The 27273-nt window shown below is 46.8% G+C and overlaps 1 protein-coding gene across 2 annotated transcripts in view; it reads right to left on the reverse strand.

Annotated features, from left to right (window-relative positions):
- Positions 1 to 27273, reverse strand: part of Wwc1 (WW and C2 domain containing 1) — a 148389-nt gene that overhangs the window by 37692 nt on the left and 83424 nt on the right. For both annotated transcript variants that reach the window (XM_040748456.1, XM_040748455.1), the window contains exons 4-9: positions 20898 to 20974; positions 19483 to 19562; positions 11957 to 12086; positions 9551 to 9697; positions 8273 to 8346; positions 3788 to 4030 (exon numbers count right to left, since the gene is read on the reverse strand). In XM_040748456.1, the coding sequence (XP_040604390.1) occupies positions 3788 to 4030; positions 8273 to 8346; positions 9551 to 9697; positions 11957 to 12086; positions 19483 to 19562; positions 20898 to 20974 (751 nt within the window). The remainder of the gene's footprint in view (positions 1 to 3787; positions 4031 to 8272; positions 8347 to 9550; positions 9698 to 11956; positions 12087 to 19482; positions 19563 to 20897; positions 20975 to 27273) is intronic.

Here is a 27273-nt window from a genome sequence, read left to right on the forward strand (position 1 = left end):
AGCTGTCACAAGGTGATGTTCAAATGAGCCTCGATTTCCTGTCTGTAAAGTGGAGGTCGCTCTCAAGTTGCTAGACAGAATATAGGGTCTGGCACATACGCTGGCACACCTTCGGAGTGCCTGAAGGGACCTCTAGTTCTAGCCTCAGGAAACGAGAACTTTCACAGCAATGAAATAGTCTCAATTCACAATCTGGTCCAAAGCCTGCTTGCAGACTTCCGGTACTCAGTGCCTTTGTCTTCTTTTTTTCCTCTATGAGACAAATGAAGTCCATATTGGTCAACAGTTTGCTCAGGGTTAACAGGTATAAAGTATCTCTTTTGACCCAAGAGTCAAGCAGGGCTGTGATCAGTGTGTTTTCTCCAGCTTCCGGCAGAGAAGATGATGGACTGCCAGAGGCTCCCAGGGACAGTCACTGGGTCTAGTCACAGGTGAGAGTCCAGTAAGTACCTGCCCAGGCCACCCACCCATTTATAGTTTCAAGAAACACTAAAGAAAGGCACAGGACATACAGACAGAACCCTTATCCTCAAAGGAAAATCAGCATAGTGCCTTCGGGCAAGTGCCTGTGTGGGCTGTAAAACACCAGTTATTTAAGGTCTGCTGTTCTCCTTAGACTAAATTGGTGATGGATGAGATTTGGCTAGCCATTCCTGCCAATAGAGGATAGAAGAGAAGGGAATAGATTTTGGATGTCCCAGTTAGCAGTCCTAAGAATGTGCCTGGCCAGCAAAGAGTGGTCCAGTTAGCAACTGTGGGATCTTTGAGGCCCCCAGGGGCATGGCTGGGCCTGGACAACCATCAGACACTAGTGAAAACAGAGCTTACTCTGTTGCTAGGATGCTGCTGTGAGTGGGTGCTTCTGAGGGCAAGGGCTACAGGGCTGTGGATATACAGAGCACATGCAGGCACCTGGCATTCCCAGACTGCTTCTGCTGAGGCACATGCGTGTTCCCTTGCTGTACAAACGAGGCTGATACCTGGCATTGCTGGGAAAATTAATCCCCTCGCTTATTCCTGCTCCCGAACAATTACATACATTTGAAAATCACAGTGTGGGTGTGCGGGTGTGTATCTGCTTGTACAAGTATTATTAAATCATAAAAGAAGAATGGAATACTGTCATTTGGAGTAAGATAAATGGATCTGGGAGACGTTCTGTTAAATGAAATGAACTGAGTACAGATAAACACTGCATGCTCTCATTTTTAGAAGCCACAGAAATCAATCTCATAGGAGCAGAGAAGAACCATGGTCACTGGGAAGGCGAGACAGAGGTCAGATAATGAGTTCCGAAATACATTCACACGGGAGAAATTAGTTCTGGTGCTCTATATTGCAGTTGGAGAGCTGCAGTGAACAACTTATTTCAAAACAGCAAGAAGAATCGGAAAGCTCCTGGAACAGAAATGATAAATGTTGACAACAGAAATGTCAATTATCCCGGTGTCATCATTATTCAAGGTGGACATATGCTAAAATATCATCCTGCTTTGTAAATATTTACAAGCACTATTTATGTTCATATAAAAAATTAAAATGAAAAATCACTAGCTTCAGTTCTGTGCCCCTTAAGTGGTAGGCGGGGAGATACTACTCAAAATCTGCTATGACAAAGTGAGATAATCAGAAGAGACTTGCAGGTTATTAGAAAAGTGCTCCCACTCGTCTTTCCTCCCTGGTGAGTTCTCATTCTCTCTCTTACATGCCGGGGAACCCCCCCCCCCGCATTAGACAATCTATTTTCTATGATCCTAGAAGCTGGAAGCTCTGAGATTAAGTTGCTGGGAGGAGTCCCTTTGTGACTGTAGCGGTTTGTATGAGAATGTCCTCCATAGGCTCATGTATCTGGATATTTGGTAGAGCTATCTGGGGACACATTTAGGAGGTGTGGCCTCACTGGAGGAAGTACATCATTGGGGAGAGGATTTGGGAGCTTCGGGCCTTGCCCTATTTGTAGTCTGCTCTCGACACGCTCTGCTTGTGTTTCAACATATGAGTCCTCAGCTTGCTGCTCCAGCCACTTGCTGCCATGCTCCCCTGCTGGGATCAATTCTAGCCCTCTTGAACTGTAAGCCAAAATAAACCCTTTCTTGTATGAGTTGCCTTGGACACACTGTTTTCTCACAGAACAGAAAAGTAACCAATGCACTGATTCACTGACAGCAGCCTCAAATAACTGTCATCGTAACTTCTGAACGCTCCAGGTCGCCACACATACACACGCCATGCTACAGGACGGACTTTAAAGAATGGATGATGGCAGGAACGAATGAGGGAATGAAGGGACGGGTGGGTGAATGTCTGGGGACTAGAAGACCTCCTTTAGACACAATGTTCTACTTTGTAATGTGGGAGTAGGGGTCACAAGGAGCACCCAAAGGAAATACACAGAGTCTGAAACAGGTCTCAGGGTCACAGATGAGGTTGTCTCGCCATCTTTACAGTTTACATTAATTGTCAGTATTTGAAACTTAAAAGCCCAAGTGATAACCTTTGGAAGTTCCACTGTGGTGAATAGCTCAGTAGTAGAGCACTTGCCTAGCACGTGTGAGGCCCTAGCTTTTATCCTCAAGCACTATAAAAAAGGAAGTATAAGGACCATGGGCAGTACAAAGCCTAGTCTCCTGCTTGCTGGATCCAGACAAGTAGGGTCTACAGTTAGGTGCGCCTCAAGCATTTCCATCAGCTGCTTGGCCTATAAGCAGTCCAGTCTGTAACTCCCATGCACACCACTTGTTTTCAAATGCCAGCCCCTCAGGATGTGCTGAAATCAGTTCAGTGGGTCATGAAGAAGAAAAATAAAACAATGGCATATCCTGGCTATGACTCCAGATACCCCCATCAATAACAAAGCATTCAGATATTCAAGACGGCATATAAATAAAATAGTATCTGTATACATATTCTCCTGTATAATTTATTATTTTGTGTGTGTGTGTGTGTGTGTGTGTGCGTGTGTATGTATGTGTGTGTGTACTTGTGCTGAAATTTTCCCCTCCTTCCACTCTGTAGTCCTAGGATTAAACTCAGGTTGTCAGACTTGGTGGCAACCACCTTTCCCTACTGAGCCATCTCACCTGCTCTTCTGTATGCTTTAAATCATCCCTAAACATTGCATCCCAACACAGTGGAAGTGCTATAAAGTCAATTGTTAAAATAATGCATTGAATATCTGAACTTTTTGTTATATTAATTTTTAATCTACTCTTCAAACATTTTCAATCTCTGACTGGTTCCCAGGATGTGGAACCGATGGGTGCCAAGGGCTGACAGTCTAACAGAAAACAGAGAACATCAGAGGACATTCCCCTGCCCAAACACCCACACAGTGATTTCCAAATGTATATATGTGTTTAGGAGCAGAAATAAGCAATGGGGTCTATTTGCCCTGAGACACTAGGTACAAGCCTAGTTTGTAAAGCTGAGATGCTCAACTGTGTGAGAACTGTGAATTTCCCATCGCCTAAGAGACTGAGAGTCACCATTACAACACTGGAAAATCACTACCCCAGGTGACCAAGCGCTACTCGACTTACTTCAACGATCACACACCTTTCTGAGCACCTCCTGGGTGAAGTACTGGGGTCCCGGTGCACGGGAATGTAAGTCGTTTCTGGTGTGCCACTCTGGAAAGCTAACATCCCTAAAGGAGGGCTCTCACCAGGCTGCTCAGGTATCCCCACCCTGACCCCTCACTTCTGGCTCCTGCTGGGCTGTCAGGTCAGATGGCATGCTCTCCTTCTTCTCTGGGCCAATGGGACACATCCCCTCACCCCAGACCCACCTCTCGGTCAGCGCCTTGCTCTGGGTGTCCCTGGCTGCCTGCAGGTCCTTCTCCAGTCGCCTCCGGGCCATCTCTAGCTGCTCCACCTCTCCCTGGGTCCATTTCCGGGGACTGATGAAACGCATCTCCTTCAGCAGTTCCTCCTTCTCACTGATGAGGATCAGTCGGTCCCTCTCTGAGTCTAGCACCCCAGGCCAGGCCTCACTGTCAAGTTTGGCCAGCTGGATTTTGAGGTTGGCGATCCTGGGAATTGAGAATGAACAATGGGATTGTAGGAACTAGGAAACAGGTGGTATTTCTAAGGACATTAAGTACCAGGATCCAGAACATTCTCAAAGTAGACTTTGACAAGTTACTGCCTTCCTTTTAATCAGGTCCTAGCCTGGTGCAGTAGACTAGACACCATGGCAGGCAATGGCTTCTTACCATGAGCTCTGGGACCCTGGGTGAGGCGCTCACATCTCTGAAGGGAATAACATGATTTTCTCCATGGTGGCTAAAGATTTTGTATACATGCATGCATACAATGCACACATGTGGACACATGTAGACACATTCAAAGCATAGTATCTGGCATGTAATAAGCCCACAGTAAATGCTTCTGCACCGCTGCTATCTCTGGTTGGACTACTGATTAGTTATGTAACACTGGGAAACTGCCCTGTGCCTTGGAGATGAAGAAGCAATTACTTAGTCCTCAGAGTGGCTATGAAAAGCAGTCATGACACATGAAGAGTGTGCTGTGTATGAATGGTACCGAATCATCAGCAGGGGGAATCACTGGGCTGTGGCTACATGTGTGTTCTCAGTTCTGAGTGTGGTAATGGTACTGTGGGAACAGTCACAAACTCGACATTCGGAGACCCTGAGTTAGGAGTTCTGGCCTTGACTTTTATGATGGAAAGAATCACTTCCTGGAAAAACAATCATTTGAGGGCCTGGGGACATTTGGGGGTTCTGTGCTTTCACATACACAAGGCCTTGGGTTCGATTCCCGGAAGCAACAATAAACAGTATCATAGTTTCTAGCAAAGTGCCTGGGCGATTGTAGGGACTTATTGAATGTTAAGGAAAGGAGTCAGCAACCCTGAATGTTAACTTTTCTAAGACCTAGCATTGTCAGCTGTAAGGTAGGGACAAAGATGGTAATTGAAGAGACAGCCCACAAACACCACATGAAAAATTTGCAAAAAGAACTCTATATATTGCTAAGTATTCTATAAACACTGGACATTATTATTATGCAACTTAAAGAGTATTTCTATAAACTTCCAAAAGTAACTGTACCACTATCCTTTAGGATCTGGCCCCTGCAAAGTGTTCTGGGGTCTCAGGTCCTGGTGTTATTACATCTCTAAGGGGCAGACACAAAAGATTTATTGATCTCATTGGACAGGCATGCTATGGCTCACTCAAGATCAAAACTCACCATGTACGGCCAGCCCTTGTTGTGAGCCCAGACCTAATGACTTGACTTACAAGCTCACTTACATGAGATGTGTCCAAACTTTCTTTACCCAATATTTTTGGGTTTGAGATGCCCTGTGATATGTAGCCAAAGTTCTATATAGACAAACCCATCTATACAGGTCTTTCTCTAACCCTTGATTGGAGAATTCTGAGTTATTTTTTAATTGCCTATTCATGTATACAGCAGTTGATAAATATGTTTGTAGTTGCTGATCCCCAGTGCCTAAAGGGTATAATGGTACAATAAGCTTGGGTGGGACTCAACTCCAAGAGGACACGGAGGAGTGGCTGACGTCTTCTTGGGTCTTCTTGGGTGTACTTTCCAGGGTACCTTTCCCATGCCATCATACTTTAAACTTTATGTCATCCATCCTTGAGAGAGTCAGATGTAACTAATAACCCCTCTCTGAGACATGGACAGAGGATGAAACTTGGCAAGGGCCGGTCAAGGAAGGTTTCCATGAATCACTGCTATGTCTCTTCTATTAAGACCTGTACCCTCTGTTTTCTCATCTTATAAAGTGCTGTCTTCTCTCCCAAATTTCGCTTTGGGTTGTAATGAGCCGTCTAATGCCTCAGTCCCAGGTGGGACATTTCACTCCTCCAGTCTCTCCAGGACCCATATCTAAGATAGGCACTGCCACAGGTTGGGAGAGGTCAGAGGGTCAAGGATAAGAGGCACACATACACAAATGCTGCTGTCTTGCTGAGCTCCTAGGGGGAGCTGAAATAGTGTACATAGGACAGTTTTCTTTGTACCTTACCATCATCCAATTCCTACTTTGTTATTATCCCAACTTGTCCTAAGGAGATAATATGCCCTCGAGTCGCTTGGTGAGTTGACCTCAATCCCCATCCCAGCATGAGAACATGACCCATGCCTGGATCTTCTGGGAGTTGTAATTCCCTCATCCTCTACTGGCCCTGAAATAATGGCAGGCCATTCAAAACTATCAGTGACTCTCAAACCCAATATTTATCAAAACTATTGGGAACTTGGCTTGGGGGATTGTGGCAGGAGGATGATGATTTTGAGACCAGCCTGGAGTCATAGCAAGACCCTGTCTCAAAAACCAAGAACACAGTTACACGCCACCCCCAAATCAGCCAATCAAAAGCCCCAAATAAAACATCCATCTGTTAGGAAAAAAAAGGTGACCTTTTTGCTGAGGTTAGAAACCTGGAAATAGGCAAGCACAGACCTGCTGGATATCCGGCTTGCTGTTTTGATTAGGAAAGCCTGCTTGAAAATGGAGCCAATAAGCAGGGCAGAAAATATGAGCCTAAATTTAAGCTATACCATCCGAACGTGTATTTAGCTGAGTCTGAAGCCAAAAGTCCCTCTTCTGGGGGAGGGATGGGCTAGCCTGCTGAATTCCCTTTTCTTTAATTCCTTTTGTGTCTACTGAATTTCTGACACTACTGTAAAGAGCTGTGTTGTTCATTGGCAACTGGCGAAGCCTCAGGCTGAGCACCGCTACATTTTAGCTGGTTCCATTGATTAGCCTCAGGAACCAGCAAGCTGTTCTAGGAAGCAATGGGTGTCACCAGCAAAATGGCCAGTCAGTTCTTTCCCCTTATGTAGAAAGAGTACCATGAACTCAAAGCAAGAAGAATATCCAGGGCTCAAGTTCTATCTGCACCACCGGAGAGAGTCATGGAACATCCCAGGTCAAACTTTTCACCCCTCTAACATTTAGATAATAAGATAGGAACTCTGCCGCTTTTCTATTTTCTTATCATAGTTTGTTTACGCAGGTTGTGTGTGCCATGTCACATGTGTGTGGAGGTCAGAGAATAACTTGCTGGAGTCAGTTCTCTCTTTCTACCACATGGATCCCTGGGATCCATCTCAGGCTATCAGGCTTGTTAGCAAGCGCCCTTACACAGTGAGCCATCTCCTCAGCCCTGCTGCAAGCTTTTAAAATTAAATAAGCCTGTAAGTGCACACGTATATAGTACAATACACAATTGTTTTACACTTTTCCACAGACGCTGTAGAAACACTGGCTTTATTATGTTATCACCGTGGTGGTAAAGCCAACTGCTTACAACGAGTCTACGTAGACACAGAACATCTGGATCCCGGGAGCCCAAGCTGCTGGGAAGCACCAGCTACTGAAGCAGGAGGTGCTACTTCAGGATTTTAAGATTGATTTCATAATTAATTCATTTTCATTCACAGGAACATCTGTGGGGCTGGTGAAATGGCTCAGCAGATGAAGGCAACTGCCACGCAGAGACCTGAATTCAATTCCCAGAACCCCACGTAAGTGTGGAAGGAGTGAGAAGACTCCACACAGTTGTCCTCTGACGTGTGACAGTGGCACGTGCTCCTCCCTAGACTGTTACTGAACACATGTTATATACGAATAATAACAGTAGGTCAGATGGGAGTCTTAGCTCATTACTAGAAGTGCCTACCATGTGCAAGGCCCTGGATTAAATCCCCAGGACCTCACCCTGACCCCCAAAACCTTAAAAAGCCTGATCTACGGATCAGTTCAAGGTCAGCCAGCCTGGATAATGTGGAGAAACCTTGTCTAAAAATAAACAAACAACAACGCATCTAGAGGAACAGCTGGAGACTTGGTTGTTATACCTGCTTGGCACACACGGGTCCCTGGGTTCAATCCCCAGTATGACAACAACAAAAGACTACCGCAAATTACATTTTCTTGGTGAAGGGAGAATTGTCCATAGTCTTCCTTCACCCATTGCTGAGCCAAATCAAACAAAGCTACTGCTCCTTCAAACCAAACTGATTCCAAGAACATCAAAAAGCGTCGACTACTAAATCCCAGCCAGGTAAACAGAAAAATTACTAAGCTCTGAGGTTAAGGAGACCTGGGTTCAAATGCAGTTCAACTTTGTCTAGCACAGTGCCCCGAGCCAGGATTAACATACAAATAGGCTGACACCTTAATCTAAGTGAGGGTTGAACAAGAGATGTGCCCACGGGACCCCACTGTGGGAGTTCTGATTATGATCTTCCCCAGCTCCGGCCTGACTTACCTTCTTTTAGCCTCTTCATAGCGCAGGCGCAGCCTGACCTTCTCAGCCAACTGATTGCTGCTGCTGGTGCTGAACTAGAGGGCAAGATAAGAACAAAAAATTTTAAGAATTACACGGTTTAAGAATTACGCATAAGAATCACACATTTACTGCATCGAGGCCAGGGATGAGCAAGGTTTCCATAGCTCACGGGAGACTTGACAGTTTATGTGGGCAGAGCCAAGAATAGTCTTCAGTCACTGGGCCGGCTGTGGGCGAAGATGGATAAACAAAAATACTTTTCTTCTTTTGGGCCACGAGAATGGTCTGAAACTCATACACTTAAGTACTTTGGGAAAAGAAACGAAAGGCCCACAATACCATCTTACAGCTAGAAAAGTGGCTAAGGGCCAAAGCAGGTAAGAAGCTCAGACTGCAGGTGAGAGGGGTCGGAGCAGATAATATAAAATAACCAACCCAGGCACACCAGGCAGAGAGAGCCTCGGCTGAAAACTCAGAGAGGCTACCGTGAGAACAGAAGCCTTGGGCAATGATGAAAAAGTCCCAGAACACACAAAGCACACCGAGTCTGGCTTTCAGGAGACTTGTGGCTGGGTGAATGGCTGGGACAAGGAAGGGGGACTAGCCTGTGTCTGCACATGCCTGCCAGAAACAAAACTCTTCAGGCTCACGGAACCACACTTGGACAGATGTCCCCCTCATTAGTGGGAGAATAGCTACAGAAATCAGCTGGGGACAGCATTTAGCCAGCGGAAGCAGGCTCACCCAGTGTTCTGTGCTCCCGGAGAGCAAAGGCTCTCTGAAGATCACACTCACTGTGGGCTGGTCCTACTCAGCCACTTTCATGACTGGCAGCATTTTCACCACCCAGGACTGGACCAGGCTGAACCTTGGCAACAAGAGTAGCTGCTGTCTGAGAGCTGTAAGCATTGTGTGGGGAATAATGAAAGGAATATACTCTGCTTTCCAGATGGTCAAAGAAACCCAGCGTAGCGCTACAAAACAGTATGTAAGAAATGAGAGGGAGGAGCTTCATGCATTAAAAACGCATTGCATGCAGGGCCTACAGGCATAAGCTATTGGCCAAGCAGTATTTAGGACGGTGCGAGTCCCAAGACTGGCTTTTTTTCATGCCATTGTTTCATATCTTCTGGGGCCTGCTAAGCTCCAGCAGAGGAGTAGTTCCTCAGGTGAAGGATAGGCAGTTACCCTGCCAGGGCAGCCTCCCAGATGCCACTCCCCCCCTCCTCCCACCCCCTCTCCTCCCCCCCAACTTACACTCCCAGAGATGTCCGTCTGTGAGCTCACATCCAGGAACTGCTTTGGCATCGGGAAGCTGGAACTCTCCAGAGAGCTGCTGCTGGACCATAGGTCAGAGTGAGACCCTCTGTCTGTCCGGAAGCCATCCTTCAGCATGGCGAGGCTCTGCAGTGTAGGGCGGGGTGGGGGGAGCAGTGAGTGGTGTGGCTCATTGGCAGTGCCCTCAGACTCCAGAAAAGAACATTGAATTCCCTGGGACTGGAGATACAGGTGTTTGTGAACCACCATGTGAGTGCTGGGAATTGAACCCTGGACCTCTGGAAGAACCGTCAGTGCCCTTAGCAGCTGAGCCATCTCTCCAGGCCCCTAAGGGGGAAATCATGCTGTTTCTTTCTCACTGCATGATCTGAGCCAGCTGATGACACTCTCTATGCATCTGCCTGTTTTTTTTTTTTTTTAAGTGAAGTGGAAAAATTCCAGGTCTTACTGTGCTGGCTAGTTTTGTGTCAATTTGACGAAAGCTAGAGTCATCTGAGAAGAGGGAACCTCAATTGAGACACCACCTCCAGAAGGCAAACCCATAGGGCATTTTCTTAATTGGCGATGATGGGGGAGGGTGATGAGGTCCCACTCCTGGGCTGGTGGTCCTGGGTTCTGTAAGAAAGCAGGCTGAGACTGGCATGAGGAGCAAGGCAGTAAGCAGCATCCTCCATGGCCTCTGCATCATCTCCCATCTCCAGGTCTCTGCCCTGCTTGAGTTCCTGTCCCGACTTCCTTCAGGGATGGACTATGATACGGAAGTGTAAGCAAAATAAACCCTTTCCTCTCCAGCTTGCTTTTGGTCATACTGTTTCATTATTGCAATTATAACCCTAACTAAGACAATTACTTTGCAGGTGTGTCAATAACAGGTGTAATCAATTAAAAGACAATGTAATGTGATAGCCAACACTCAGCAGCTCAGCTTCACTGCAGTTCTACTGCATCCAACAGGTTCTTCGAGGAATCTGTTGATCATCTTCACTATAGCAATGAGATGCTGGAAGTCACAGCTCGGGTCTCTTAACCACTAATCACAGCTGGACTACCCGTTGCTATCCACAAGCACCTTGTTCTCACTGGTCCACGGTCCCCTTGTTTGCCAAAGTTTCCCCCAATCCAGCCATGGCAATTCTGAGTCTTGGATTCCTGATGTGTTGGTGAAGCAACGGGAAGGTGTCTTCAGGGCTAGGTGGTTCTGGGTGGGGATTACATTCAGGGGTGAAGCAATGGGCTTGTGAATCACGTGTTCTAGGGTCTGATTGATGGCTCTGCCACTTACAGTCTGGACCAGACTGTCCTTATCTGTAGAATGGAGATAACCTGGGCCATGCATGCAGAACACTTAGCCCCATCACCATGTTGTAGAATTGATCTTCGTGGTTGAGTTCACAGCACAGAGAACACAGGAAAGAGACTAGTGGACACTGTGATGCTCAGGTTAAATTACTCCACTAAGAAGAAAAGCTGGAGGGGGCTGGAGAGATGGTTCAGGGGTTAAGAGCACTGGCTGCTCTTCCAGAGGTCCTGAGTTCAATCCCCAGAAACCACATAGTGGCTCACAACCATCTATAATAAGATCTGGTGCCCCTTCTTTTGTGCAGGTAGAACACTGTATACATAATAAGTAAATCTTAAAATTCAAAAGCCAAGCTGGGTGGTGAGAGCTAGTGTCAGGGACCTGGCTTTGGTAGTACAACCAGGCAAAGCTTCCATTCCAACTTTGCCACTGAAAATGACTGTATGGCGGTAAGCAAGTCACTCAGTGCGCCTGAGCCTCTGTTTTCTCCTAATAAAAGGAGGAGAGACAATCTCAAGTCACTCAGTGTTCCTGAGCCTCTGTTTTCTCCTAATAAAAGGAGGAGAGACAATCTCAAGTCACTCAGTGTTCCTGAGCCTCTGTTTTCTCCTAATAAAAGGAGGAGAGACAATCTCAAGTCACTCAGTCAGTGTGCCTGAGCCTCTGTTTTCTCCTAATAAAAGGGAGGAGAGACAATCTCAAGAAGCCTGATAGAGGGTAGTAAGTATACCTTATTCAAAACCCCTGTGACTCTTCTAATTTTGGACTATTGGAACTACATAATAAGTTATCCTAGGGATGGTACCAAAGTCTAAACGCAAAATTGATGTTTCATGTATGTTTTATGCACACAGCCAGAAGGTACCTTGATATTTTTGAAACACTCATAATGTGTCTGAGCCTGCCATACAAAGTCAGGTATGGAACTTTCCATGGTAGTATCATATTAATGCTCAAAAAGTGTTTGGACTAGGGAAACATCCTGTAATGAGAACTAAGTGGTTTGTGCGGTGTGTGAAAGGAGCCGGTTTGAAGTCCTTATACACAGGGTACCAGGGGCCCACATCCCGGGGGGCCCTGGTCACCTTGATCAGGTCTTGCTTCTCTTTTTCTCCGCAGGTGATGGCTTTCTTGATGGCTTTGGTTTCCCTCAGCACAGCCTGGGCCTCATCCAGTTTGTAGCCACCCTGAGCATCGGACATTTTCTTGTCAATTCTAGGGGTCAGGAAATGAGAGAGATCAGATATGAGAGGATGGGGGAAAGCAGAGGTGCTCTCAAGTCTCCCCGAAGGTACAGAAGGATCCTGTCAAACTGCAGATGTGTGTGGCTGCAGAATGCAGAAGCAACACGGCCCTTAAGAGTTGGGCTCTTCTAAGTGTGAGCTCTTACTGAAAATCTTCCCCGTTCCCTCCTGAGTCGGCCAGGCTGAAGTGGGGGAGCGTCCCTATAACATGTCTCCAAGAACTGAGAAACTTCGCTTGTGTCATGTTGGTAACTTGGATTTTACAAAGGAGTATCCCCGTTTTAACTGTGGTACCCTGGAGAACAGAGCTGAACATGAATGGTATTAGAATCTGACAGTGACTGTGGGCGGTTGGGGATGAGGAGATGTGTCTCCTCTCCTATACATGCCAGGCTGCTTAGCAGTGTCTCCAGCACGGATTCACAAAACGTCAATGACACCCCAGTCTTGAGCTGTGACTGCTTCCTGCCAGGTGTGATGGCCCAAGCCTTTAAATCCCAGCACTTGGGAAGCAGATCCCTGTGAGTTCCAGGTCAGCCAAGGCTCCATAATCCCAAAAAAAGAAGAAAAAAAAAAAGAAAGGAAAAGGTTTCCACATATTGTCCAAATATGCGGTCCCAAATCATCCTTGGAGGAGAACCATTGTGTCTAACTTTGTGGAGTTCTCTCCTCTGCATCTTTCTGTGGCTTCTGGGGCTTGGACTCAGGTTGTTCCTTGAGTGGCAGGTATTTTTACCTGGTGAGCCATTTCACCACTTGAGAGCCTGTCGGCAACAAACACGCAGAATTACAGGACACGAAGAGGGAAAGGTGAGAAGGACGAAAGACTCTCAGCTGTTATACCATCTACAGTACAGCCTCGGACAGGGCTCTTGACCACACACACCTCGGCGTTCTACGGAAGCCTATTGTGGCATCTGCCTGGCCCTGTTCCGTGTTGCTCTCACCGCCAAATGGGATAAGGAACTTAAATCCCACGGAGAACTAGGAAGTAGTGTACAAATGTAAGGGATTAAACACCGCTAGCCTGGAGATTATTGGCTTATCCAGGCCCTGTGTATAGGTTTGTTTGAAAAGTTGAAGGAGTAAAGCTGAGTGTCTCCCCATCTCCTTTCAGAAGTTCTGAGGTCACATCCAAGGTTGTACACATGGGTGGCGAGTGCTCTGCCACTGAGCTGTGACCAGAGATGACTGAGGGGTGGGGATCTGAAGAGGACTGGAGAAGGTTCTGAGAGTAGACACGGCTTCATGTTTTCATCAAAGGCTGGCCTGAGGCTTCAGTGGAGGGTGGAGAAAGGGAAGTTTAACAGTCTAGGGAACACCACAAACCCATTATTCCAGGATGAGAAACCCTCACAGGCATTCCTCTCTGGCTTCCTGCTACAGCCCAAACTGTCCTGCGCTAAAAATAGCCAGAGTGGGAAATCACTTGGAAAGGAGGAAAGGGGGAATGGAGTAGGTTTCTACCCTGGCTTCGTGGCTCTAGTGTAGGGGAGAGGGCAGCAGAGAGGGATTCTCACACAGCTGCCCCTTACAGTTACTTCTGCTTCCGTGGAGACAAAACAAAGCCCCGATTGTGTCTCCCACTAAAAATAGCCTGTGTATCCTTTCGAGGACTTAGGTCTGGGCAAGCCTGCCAGGTTGGCCAGTATCTGTCTCAGATTTAGTCTGAAAAAGTTCACATTGCTCCACAAAGGTCCAGAGAAACACCCCCAAAGTGTGGGTAGGATGGGAGGTTTCCCGGCTCAAACTATCGTGAGCGGGTGGTGTGTGCAGGGGAGAGCTGTATGGAGGCTGGGCAGAGCTCTCCTCTGCCAACAGGACAAGAATGGCTTTGCATCCCCAGAAGGATGGACAGAGCTGTTTTTGGGCTTGGCTGAAACAGCTTTACCTGATTTCTCCAGGCCCTTAGCAACCCGGACTGTGGAATTTGGCTGCACAGAGCAGCTCAGAGAGGAAGGCTCAGGATAGAGCTGGACTGAGAGGGGTGGGGGAGAACAAAGGGTCACCATTATATACTCAGTAAAAGAATCTTTTGGGCTGGAGGGTAAGAGGAAAGAGGAGTTCTGTGTGTTGGGCAGTGGGGAGATGTGATCTAGGATTTCCATATTACACAGCTGCCCTTCCTCTCAGGCCTTTGGGGACTCTCTTGCCCAGTAGCCTCAGAAGCCGGGCATAGCCTCTGACAGTAGCTGGTGCATCCCATCTTGTCCAGACACTTCTGGCACAGGGGCTCTGTGGTGTGCAGAAAGAAAGCCTCTGCCATGCCCTTCTCCTGCCAAAACAATAACCAAATCTCAACTCCCTCCTGCCCACAAGGGGTCGAGCTGCAGGCCAGAGCCCCACACTTTGGTTTTGATTTTCCTTTTTCATTGTCCTTGAGAAGTTTCCTTCAGTCTTCATCAGCCCCTCTCGTTCCTTCTTAATTTTTTTTTTATTCAAACAAAACAAAACTACAAATCAAGCTTATGGATTCTCAGACATAGCTGCTCAACAACCCTTGGCTGGTATCATGGAGGCAAACACATAAGCTCTTGCCGAGAAGAACTCTACGCTAGTCTCTAACATCGATGGTGACGTGTTATCAAAGTCCCTTTGGAAACTCCCTACATTACTCCTGAAGAATGAGGTCCACCATTCCCAGGTTCTGCAAAGGGAATGACTGAGTCATCCCACACTAGACCCTGAACAAAAGCAATTCCAAGGGAGCTTGAGGGTCTGGGGAGAGGGTTATCTGGGATGATGTCTGGAGAGGGACTGAGATGTCAGCTTCAAAATCCAATACATCTCCAAACACCTCAGTAGTAATAATTGATACTAATCCAACAGCTCTAGACTGGAGGTGTAGCTCAGGGAATAGATTATGTGGTTGCCATTAGTGAGGTTTGATTCTTGGGTACTAACCCCCCAAAACAAAACAAAACTGCAACAACAACAACAACAAAAAAAAACAAGTAACAAGACAAATGCTAGATGTGTCTCAGTGGCTAGAATATATGTCCCATGTGTGAAGCCCTTGGGTTTTATCCCTAGCCCCAAACAACAAATAAGTAAATAATAAAAATGAACACTGTTGCCGGGTGGTGGCGGCACACACCTTTAATCCCAGCACTCGGGAGGCAGAGGTAGGCAGATCTCTGTGAGTCTGAGACCAGCTTGGTCTACAAGAGCTAGTTCCAGGACAACTTCCAAAGCCACAGAGAAAACCTGTCTCAAAAAACCAAGAAAAGAGAGAGAGAGAGAGAGAGAGAGAGAGAGAGAGAGAGAGAGAACACTGTTAGGTCCCAGGTAGTCTATCTATTTAGAAATGAGCTCAAATTGGACTATAGAGGGATTTCTGGTGGTGAGATAAAAACCAGCCTTCCTCAAGAACTTGTGAAACCAGTTCTCTTCTGCCAAAAGGAGTCATTTCCCTCACCTAAGGCAGAAGGAAACACTGGCTACCTGTGGGGTCTATCAGCTTAGCTCATGCTGGCCCCCAGACTCCCCCAGTATCACAAGTACCTGTTACACATCCCCCCTCCCTACAGCAATTCATGCTCCTTACAATCCATGTGATTTGTCTACCCACTTTCTCTATTTCTAGTTATGTTCATTCACTATGGTTTGCAGTCTGTCTGTCTGTCCAGCTTCCCTATCCCTAGCCTTGTCCACGCTTTTCTTTCTTTCTGCTGTCAACTCTTCCCGGCACTTCTGGATGTTCTCTCTCTTATTCATGATAAAAAACCTTCCCCTAAGGTTGGAGAGGTCATGTCCATAGTTTCTTTACTGTGCTCCCTTGCATAAAAAAACAAAGTCCCAAAAGTTCTTGGGTTCCAGTCCCAATTCTGACCCTTGCTGTTTGGGTGGCCTTAGACATTTTGTTTTGTTCCTGTCAGTGTCTTCATTAACAACGTGGGACACAACAAAATCTATTCTTAATGAGGTAAAGGGAATGAAATGAGAACAGGGCTCTCTAGCAAGCAAACAGCAAGCTCAGGTTAGACGTACAGTCCCTCTTCCCAAGCCTAAAATGACCTCTGCACTCCAATACGTCTCACTTAACTCCTAATCTGTAGGAATTTTTCTAGCTCAGTCTTGACAACCTTGGACTTTTCAAATGAACACATCAAAACTTAGAAGGGTCAGGTTATTTTTTCCAAGGTCCCGAGTGCCTGGGATTTGAACCAAGACTCGCTGTCTTGTGAAGCTGCATTCCTAACTCTCTGTTAGGGTGTGTGTTGGAGCTGATGATACCTTTCTCCACCCTGGACTCTGAGTGTACTGCTTCTAGCTGAGGACTGTGAGCAGCCAGGGTTGCAAAGGAGTCTCATCTGGGCCAGCTATCAAACTGGGGAGGGGCGGGGAGGGTTGTCTTTAGGGTTTCATTGTCAGCTTACCAAAGGACACGGATTTTCAATGCTGCTACAGGGTGACACTGTGGTGAAACAGGCTTGTGGAGGCTCTGAGGACAATGGGAAGTGTTTTAAGTGGAGCTCTTGAGGTGGGGAATGCATAGCCTTAAACTGTTCTTCATAGCCTCTGGAGCTGCACACACAGACCGGGGTTTTAACAGGTCAAATTAGGAATGTCTGCGCTCGCTCACGCAATTGCCCTCAATCATCTCTAATGTTCACTAAAAATTACTAGAAATTACCAAGGAGCATAAAGTGCAACCCCTGACTGAATGAAGTTAGAATCTGGTTTGGAAGATATGATTGACATAAATATAAATGTAAATTGCACATACATAAGACATATAAAAAAGATATAAAAGCCAAAATTTTAAGTTAGAAAAGAAAAACATTCCACACAAATGTATAATTTAATACAGTGGCATATCTGTAAATTCACCACCAGGACTAGGAGCTAAATTCAAGGCAGTGGTTTTCACCTTCCTAATGCTGTGACCTTTTAATACAGTTCCTCATGTTATGGTGACCTCCCTCAAACATAAAATTATTTTCTTGCTGCTTCATAACTGCAATTTTGCCACTGCTATAAATTGTAACATAAGTATCTGATTGCAGATGGTCTTAGGTGACCCCAAAGGGGTCGTGACCCACAGCATGAGAACTGGCGATTTAGGCCTCGTGAATGTTATGGAGCAGTTTCCATTGAGCTACCCCCTCAGGCAGGTTATGTTTTCTTTTGTTGCTGCTGTTTGATTTTGAGACAGGTCTTGCTATGTAGCCCAGCCTGGCTTTGAACTCTTCACCCTCCTATCTCTGCCTAGCAAGGGTTGGGATTACAGGTGTGTGCACGCCATCCTCAGCTCACATTTGCTTATATCATCTGTTGTGCTGGATTCCTAGAGGCTCCCTCATGCAGTCAGGGCTTGTGGGATAAGGGCAGGCAAAGGAGAACCAACTTCCGGTCACGCTGGGACACGCCTTTAATCCCAGCACCCAGGAGGCAGAGGCAGGTGCATCCCTGTGAGTGTAAGGCCAGGCCTATCTAGAGAGACAGAGTTCCAGGACAATCAGAGGTATATAAATAATACAGAAACATTCAATGAAGAAAAAGAAGAGGAGGAGGAGAAGTGACGAAAACAGCAACCACCGCCAGCTGGCCCTCAGCTAGGGTTACATACATAACTGTATGCTACACATGTAACTCTTTGAACTACGGTTATAACAGGATTCACTGATATGTCCCAGGGCAGTATAAGGTACTCAATGAATGAAGAGGATAGACTTGAGTCTTGGGGGGGGGGGTGGCGAAATGGTATGGGGTGAAGCTGGGGTAGGGAGAGAAAGCATTGACTATCAGAACTGGTGTCCATACAGGCACAGCCTCCTCAAGACTGGAAGTCTCTTGAAGCTAGGAATCCTGGTAACCTGCCTGGTGTTTTGGTGAGGGTTGCTAGGCTACCTATGTAATACTCACCAAGGGAGTCACCAGATAGGCTGAACACAACTTAGTTAAGTAAGGAATGGTAGCATACACATCTAATTCCAGTTCTTGAGAGCCCGAGGCAGGAGGATGGCTGTAAGTCTGAGGCCAACCTGAGCTATAGAATGAGATTCTATTTCAAAAAGCAAAAACAAACAAAGCCCCCAAACATGGCAAAGGCCTCAGTTGCGTGTGTGTAATTATAACAGTAGGCTGCTATCTACTGAGCATATAGTAGATATACAACTCAGTGTATACAACTCAGTTTCCTCAACTATATAATAGGGTTATAGCTAAAAACAAAACATAACAAAACAAAAAACCATCCCTTTGGGATTGCCACAAGGATCAGATGAACATCATCATGCAGGAACACTTGGAGGTATTTTTTTTTAGCACACAGTAAAAGCTCTAGGCATCTGTATGGCCATAGTCAACATCACAACAGATATTACAGTGCATGGGAAATAAACAAGCCGTATTCCTTACTTAGCTCTAAGCCCACTTCTACAAATGAAAACGACATCTGTCTGTTTAGTGTGGAAGCCCTTTGTGTCCCCACAGGGGACTGCGCACATAGTCAGGTGCATAATTCTCTAGGAATGTGTTCCGTGCTGGAAGAGATTGCTAGTTCCACAGTGGGGTAACAGTGAAGTGGCAGGTCACGTTAGGGGCCTTGGGGTTAAAGGGTTCACTTGGTCTGTGACTGACGGTCTAGCTGTCAATGAGCAGAGATCAAGTGTGCACAGAAAAGCTTGACACTTGCTTCTGGGACTGGGGAGTAAGACTCCATTTATCCTAATGGGCTTAGAAGCTCAAACGATGACAACAGCTCCATGGTTTGAAACGACTCTATTGACCTCCACCTTTGGTGATGGCATCTTCAGTGGGTGCCAGCGGAAAAGAAGTTAAAAAGAACTGTGAGAGATGCACCTGAGACGTGAGGAAAAGAGCGAATGGGAGAGTGGAGCAGAGAGAGCAGGAGGGGCCCGCGGAAAAGACCACCCACGCTCTCCACTGCAGGGAGAGCAGGAGGGGACCCGCGGAAAAGACCACCCACGCTCTCCACTGCAGAGAGAGCAGGAGGGGACCCGAGGAAAAGACCACCCACGCTCTCCATTGCAGAGAGAGCAGGAGGGGACCCGAGGAAAAGACGACCCACGCCCTCCACTGCAGAGAGAGCAGGAGGGGACTCTCGGAAAAGACCACCCACGCCCTCCACTGCAGAGAGAGCAGGAGGGGACCTGCGGAAAAGACCACCCACGCTCTCCACTGCAGAGAGAGCAGGAGGGGACCTGCGGAAAAGACCACCCACGCTCTCCACTGCAGAGAGAGCAGGAGGGGACCCGCAGAAAAGACCACCCACGCTCTCCACTGCAGAGAGAGCAGGAGGGGACCTGCGGAAAAGACCACCCACGCTCTCCACTGCAGAGAGAGCAGGAGGGGACCCGCGGAAAAGACCACCCATGCTCTCCACTGCAGGCTAGACTTACTTCTTCAGGGTCTGAAAGCCACGCTCTTTGAACTGTAGCTCGTGCTGCAGGTGAACCATCTCTCTCTTGAGCTTGTTGACCTAGACGGTAGAGGGCCACACAGAGTCAGAAGCCGGTGTGGAGCTGCAGGCGGGATCCCAGGGCCCCTGACTGTACTGCTGCTGTATAAAGCCACCCACATCCCTTGGGCACCACAGGTCACAGCACCCTCCCTTCACCAGTGTGGGTCTGGGGGTCAGCATCTCAGCCAGTGTCCCTGTAGGTTCTGTCAGTCAGTCTCTACACCAGGGAAACAGGAAGTGATCAGAGGCTGACTGTGACAGTCAGGCCACCCCACTCCTTAGCTATGGTCTTTCTCTTGCACCCCTGACCCCTTCCAACCTCTTGTTTGTTGTGATGAACAGGGACTGTAGTTACCCGAGCCGCACACAGCTTAAAGCTGGTGATGGGTCTGAGAGTGCTTTGCATGGAGGTGAGAGGAAAGACACCACAAGAGCCAGATCCCACAAGCTGCTTGTTTGGCCTGCAGAGTGCTGACAGCCTGTCAGTGAGAGCTACTGGTTAAGTTCTAAGAGACTTCATGTATTAGACCTCGATACACAGCTCTTCCCCAAAATACCTGACATTTAGAGACATGGAGCACACATTCCAGTATGGGTGCAGTGTACCACAGTTGAAAAGCCAGCCTATTAGTCTCCAGTATTCCATCCTGCCTCAGGCCACTTCCCCTATTTATGGTTTCATATGTGGAAATTATTCAGATGTAAAAGAAACCAGTGTTCAAACTACCCAGTGTACTGAGAACAAGCCACTTAACCATTCTGCCTTAGCTTCCATCTCAGTACGGGGAGGGGTGTTAACTTCTCCTCTCCTTTTAATAACACCTTTTGTTGTTGTTTTTGGTTTTTTTCAAGACAGGGTTTCTCTGTATTGCTTTGGAGTCTGTCCTGGAACTCGCTCTATAGACCAGGCTCGCTTCAAACTCACAGAGAGAGATCCACCTGCCTCTGCCTCCCAAGTGCCAGGATTTAAAGGTGTGCACCATCAACTTCCGGCAACACCTCTCCTCTTACAGTCATCAAGAATTAAGATGATGCAATGTGGGTAGCAGCTAGGAGGAGGAAGAGGACACCAAACTAAAATGTCCACGGAGGACTCTTGTTTCCTCAGGCAAGGTTCTTGGTCTCTGCTTGCTTGTTTTTAAAGTGCAGAGGATGGCAACATCTACCTCCAAGGAGTGATGTAAGAACACGAGATGAAGTGCCCAACGCTGTGCCAGGCACAAGATGAATGCTTCTATACGGCAACTGTTGTACTATTGTTAATACAACTGCTATTATCCCAGGGCCTTGCTGGCCCTGGCTGCCGTGGTCTGGAGGGTGGGTGGTCAGCGAGGAAGCTGTGAAGATCCTTACCCGGGATTTTGCGGTGGCGATTTCGGCTTTCAGGATCTCAGGGTCATACTTGGAGCTAGATGACGACCCAGAGGCTACTGCAGGGAAGAAAGAAGAGCATCTTAGTCGAGGAGACACAGCAAAGCTGGCTTACCTACTCTCCTAAGTGAACCCCAGGAGGAAGGGCTAAAGACGTGAACAGCCTACATGTCCAACACAGGGGGATTTGTTACACAAATATGGAACACAAAAAATGAAGGCGCTGTTGTTAGGTCTCCAACTCAAAAGTGCAGTGCAGATGTGCAGAAGCCACAGTCTTGGCTCAGTTCACACTGATCTATAGGATTGCTAAAGGATGTTTTAGCTTTCCCCAGGAACCTGCGAAATGATGAGGCTCACTTCCCCATCTCCCCTTTCTGTGGCTGCTGAGGCATCTGGCTCCCTATCTACTACACATGTGTACCAAGCCAACTAGACTCCTCCTTCCTATTCTCATGTACTCGTTCTGTATCTCAAAGCCCATGCTAGCCTTCTGGCCCTTCTCGCCTCCACTATGCTAGCTCCCAGGCTGTTCCAGATTGCAGATGACTTCCTACTCTCTTCATTACAATGAGGTTTCCCTTTGCCCTTGCAAGCCTCTCTCTGGCTATTCTTGCTTCTGTTGTAGATAGCCCTAGCCATGTCCAGTCTGCTCCTTCCTTCCTTCCTTCCTTCCTTCCTTCCTTCCTTCCTTCCTTCCTTCCTTCCTTCCCTCCCTCCCTCCCTCCCTCCCTCCCTCCTCCTTCCTTCCTTTTACTGGACTCTTCCAGATGCTTCTGGATGTTCTCTCTCTCTTATCTACACTAAAAACCTTCCTCCCAACTCATGGAGCGGCCATCTTGTTGGTTTCTTTACTGCACCCTTGCTTACAGAAATAACTTGTGCAATTTAAAACTATGATGTAGAAAACTACAGAGTGAAATGAGAAAATGCCTGACATATACTGTTTCATGAAACCTGGATGACAAAATGTCTAGAAAAATTAAATAAGAAATATGTAAAGTTGGTAAACTGATACACACACATGCCTTTAAAAAGACTGGATGCTGGGGACACAGCTCAGCTGCTTGTCAGGCATGTGTGCGACCTCGGTTAACACTGCTGTCTGGAGAGGTAGATGATAAATGAAACTAATTTCCACCTTTGCATTTTTTGTCCTTTTCATATTTTCTAACATGAACATCCACTTTTCTAATAAAGATGCTAAAAAATAAAGTACTCACAGTCATACCACCCTAGAACAATTACATTTGTCCTAACTCATCTCTTAATGTATAGCTATAGTTCTATGAGGTTAGAACTCCACTGCCTTTTAATAGCATTTATGTCATTGTGGCTTGTGGAAATGAACACATACAGTATATACAGTGTTGTATACTTCAAGGAAGAAAATAAGACAAAAGGATAACAGCATATGCTACAGGCTCCCTGACTCAACCAGAGTCACCACAGACCCGGCTCTGAGCATCCTAACTGGTGAGGGAAAAGAGAAACATGTCTAGATATAAGACTCAATCATGAGCCGGGCAGTGGTGGCACACGCCTTTAATCCCAGCACTCGGGAGGCAGAGGCCAGGCTGGACCGACAGCCTCCAAAACAATACAGAGAAACCCTGTCTCGTGTGGCCTGAATCACATTGGATGGGCTAGCTCATCTCCCCTCCTACTCTTGGTCATCTGAACACTGCGGTGAGAACCCAAGCCGAGGCCAGACTTTGCAGGAAGACGTCAACAGTATTGCTGCTAATTTTCAGCATCTGACAGTGATGAAGGGAGAAGCTGTTGTTTAGATTTAGTTAAAATGGTTTAGCGGGGGCTTTGAATTATGCACAATGAAGGTTCAGGATTGGGGAATGAGAAAAACCACTCTATAAAGCCAGACGAGGCACCAGTGGGCAGCAAAGCACTTCAGCAAATCTCACGGCGATCACCAGGGTGATGGGGACTGGGCTTTACCAGAAAAGCCAAGCAGAGCCAGGGTGGGGGACAGGAGGGCATCGTGGCCTTTGTCTGGGGCATGGGACAAGGACTCAAGTGCTCAGGTTGTTTCTTGAGGCTTTTAACCCCGGCCTTCTAATTCTTCAGTGGGGTTGGCATCTCTGGGAGGATCCTAGATGGATACAGAGCTGGAAAATGGTATAAGCCTATTATCCAAAGAGGTGCTTCCCGGCATTTTAGAGTGCTTCACACAGTCTGGTATCCATGGTGGATGGACACGATGCAAAGCCTGGAGGAGTTGTCAGTGTGGGGAATAAGATGGAGATGTATGCGGAAAGGTCACCAGAGGGGGATGCCTACTCTAAGCCCCACACACTGCCACTCCCCACACCTGCCATGAACCTGTCTTGCTGGGGACAGCACTACATTGGGGGGAGACATGAGGAGAGTGGTAACAGTCTGAAGACCTGTCAGAAGTGGCAATTCTCAACCCAGGCTGGGCAGAGGTGATTCTGGGGTAAGTCTTTGTGAAACACATTAGTATCCCTTGGGCAGGCTCAGAAATTCTGGAAGCAAAGGAAGCCCTTTCCCCAAAAGAACATATTCCTACTAATGGGGCTGTCAGAGACCTGAATTCTTATGAAATGCACAATTTATACACAAAGCTGCTGAAATAGAGTACAGCCGGGTGCATATTTTTTAGATAAACTTTTTACTGAAGTTTTCTTTTTCTTTTTGAAGAGACTTCCATAAGTCAGTCCTGGTTAAAACAAAACAAAACAAAAACCCTACATAATGCCAGCACTCAGGAGGCTGAGGGGAAAGGACTTCTCAGAGTTCAGGGCGATCCTGAGCTACATTCTGCATTATCCAACCCCCTTTCTTGGAGTACAGGTGCCATGACTTCTACCAGGAAGCACTCTGCTTCCGTGTGACCTGGGGGAAGGTCTGTATGCAGAGCCAGCATCCACAGACTCCCACTTTATGCTACTCCAGCTCTCTTCACCCCCTCTCCCCTCTCCCTCACGTCAGTTCTCTCTGTGCCTCCCCCATTATGTTGCTAGAAGCTCACTTCTAGTGGCTTCCTGGGAAAGGAGACAGGAAGGAAGCAAAAGGTTTGAAATCCCACATGTCTCAAAATATCTTTATTCTACACTATACTTAAAGATAGTTTCACAGTTATGGAGTTTTAGATCGGAACTGGCTTTCCGGAGAAAGGAAAAGGCATTGCGTCTGTCTGATTCTGAGTGACTTGCGGGAAGTCTGGAGTATCCTGAGTCCTGGTCATTGCCGTGTGACCTGGTCTTTCTGGATGGCTGTAGGATGTTGCATCGTTCTCAGGGTTTGAAATGTCCCAATGGTGAATAATTGTATGTTGACTTTCACCCACTGTGTTGAGCACTTGGTGAAGCTTTTCAGTGTAAAAAAAGCCTCCTCCGGTTCTGGGAAATATTGCTGAGTTATTTCATGGAGCCTCCATCATGGTTCCTCAGTTCCCGCGGATCATTTTGATCTGGAAGAGGCTTTCTGCACCATTGCTCTGTTTTCCCCTCTCGTTGCCAATCTTGCTGTATTTTGGCTCTGCTTCCTAGAAGATTTCCTCAGTTGTATTTTTCAGTTTTCCAATATAACTGTTACTTTGCATGTTTTGATTTCTGAAACATCACGTGGGGCTTGGAAGTCTCCTTGGTTTGGAACATAGCTCCCTAGGCTTGTCTCATGGCTGTGTAGCCTCTGCTGAGATTTTCTTCTCATGAGTACCTTCTACCCTCAAGCCTCTCCATGTGCGGCCAGTGACTATTTATTTCCTCGGTTACAGGGTATCTGGAGTCTCAGCTGCTGCGTGTGCAAATAGAGGCCAGTCCACTCGTTTGTGCACTGCGCGGTCCATAGCTTTGTTGGCTATCTCACTCAGGAGGCCTCACTGTCTGTGTCTTCTAATTATTTCTCTCTTTACATCTCTCTTCTGCCCAGGTCTCCAAGAGTCTTACCCAGCCTGGTGGGTGATGGTCTGCCACCAAATGAAACATGAAGGTTGAGGTCTTCAAAGCCTGTGTCCATGTTCAAATAATAATTACGCTTCAGCAAGGCATGCCCCGGCTTTGAACCTGCCTGGTATCCTCTAATCTTCCAGTCCTGAGAACCTTCCAGGGTTAGAGATGGGTAATCCCTTGGCTGGACAAATAATGGGATATAGTCTGGTTTGCCTCTGACAACCTTTTGAGATGTTGTTCTCTTCATTTCCGGAGAGAGCTGCCAGTTTCCCCATTTTCTGCCCATTTTCCTTTTTCTGAGACTGCCAAAGCAGATGTCCAGCTGCTTTGTAGCCTCCAGATCTCATTATTGCAGTTACCAAACCAAACCCACCGTGACCTCGAAGACTGGGGAAGAAAACGTTTACTTCCTCTTCCAGTCTATAGGGCATCATCCAGGAAGTCAGGATAGGAATGAAAGGAGCTGATGCAGAGACCACGGAGGAATGATCCTACTGCTTTGCTCCTCATGGCTTGCTCAGCCTGTGTCCTTATAGAACCTAGGAACACCAGCACAGGGGTGGTACTAATCACACAGTAAGAAAATGCACTACAGGCTTGCCTGCAGCCCAGTCTTAAGGAGGCATTGTCTCCATTGACGTTCCTTCCACTCAGGCAACCGGTGCTTGTGTCGAGTTGTCATAAAACTAGCCAGCAGCCTCAGACTGCTAGCATGTCAGCTGATACTTTTACATGCTGACCTATCCCAGCCCTCCTGCTGATGTGTATATATATGTGTGTATATATATATATATATATATATATATATATATATATATATATATATATATATATCTATCTCAGGGACCCAATGATTTATTTTTTAGTTGGGACATAAAAAGTCTGGAGAGGAGATAGAGCATAACAAGGCTCCAAAGAATCCAGATCTCCGGAGTCTCGCCTGTTTCAAGCTGGGTGGAATGGGATATAGACCAGGAACATTGATATGAGACTTGTCAACTTGCATTAAATGAAGGAAATAAAGGTTTGAGATCAGACCTGCCTGGATATCAAGGCATCTGCTACTTTTCAGTGGTGTGATTCTGGAGGAGGCCTCCTGTCATTCTGGGGCCTCGATTTCCTTGTCTATAGAATAGTAATAACACTATCTTGTAAGAGGGTGTGTGTAAATGGGGAAAAGTTGCTGGAGAGGGGCTAGCTTACTGCTCTCTAGGCATACAGTAGGCACACATTAAATGTTGGTTTCTTTCTCCTGCCCCATGGGACTAGAGACTACACCAGAGAGCTGACGCTAAAGTCTATCCCAGAGTATGGCCCCACCTGTGACTGGCACTCACAACAGTGGAGGCCAAATGATGAAATCCTCACAAGCCAGAGCAGGCCATCTGAGTTAGAGGACAGGCATGTGGCCTCACCACTCTGTCACCCAAGAGAAGTTGACTTGGAAAGCAAACTTGGCTTATCAGACTGAAAAGATCAAAAGGAGGCCTTGGCCACACCTCCTTTAACTAGGATTCTGGGTCTCATATCTAGCTGCCTGACTGACCCCATGGAGGCGGTCTGAGGCTGCTGCAGCTTCTGGGGACACGTGAAAGTTACACTGATGGGCTGAAGTGTCACTTACTTCCTGCCTTTTGCAGAGCATTTACAGGCAGAGCATTCCTTTTTTAAAATGTGTGATGCTGGATCAGTTTCAGGTTTCGGGATTTTTAAATTTTGAATGCTTGCATATACATAATGAGGTATCTTGGGGACAGGGTCCAAGGCAAAAAATAGGAAACGTATTCATGTTTGATATGAACTGAAAGAAACTTTATTTATTTGCTTATTTTGAGGTAGGGTCTCACTATGTAGCCCAGGCTAACCTGGAGCGCACTATGTAGACCAGACTGGCCTTGAACTCACAGAGATCCACCTGCCTCTGCCTAACTGCTAGATTTACAAACATGTGCCATCCCACCTTGCCTCTTCTGGCCTCTGCACACACAGGCACACCTCTTCCCCCATTCACACACATACACACCATATGTGCATGCATACACTTTATGGGCACATACACACAAATTAATTAGTCTTGAAAAAATATTAACTCTCTGGGCAGATAAAATGTCCTGGCAGGTAAAGACTCTTGCTTTCAAGTCTATCGAGCTGTCCTTTGGCCTACAAGATGCACCGTGGCACATGGGTATCCATACTACACATGGACACCAAAAGAGTAAACCCTCTCAGATTTGCCTGGGAGATTGAGTGAAGTCTTATTTTAACCATGGAGTTAGGTGTCAGTGAGGATATTTACTTAGCCATTAACATGTTTCTAAGGAAATTGTACTATGTGCTTTCCCTAGACCAGTGGCTTTCAACGGGAGCCAATTTGCCTTCTATGGCACACAGAGATGTCTGGAAACGTTTTTACTACAACGTGCAGG

Source organism: Mesocricetus auratus, unplaced genomic scaffold, assembly GCF_017639785.1.
Source record: "Mesocricetus auratus isolate SY011 unplaced genomic scaffold, BCM_Maur_2.0 Super-Scaffold_100007, whole genome shotgun sequence".
NCBI lineage: Eukaryota > Metazoa > Chordata > Mammalia > Rodentia > Cricetidae > Mesocricetus > Mesocricetus auratus.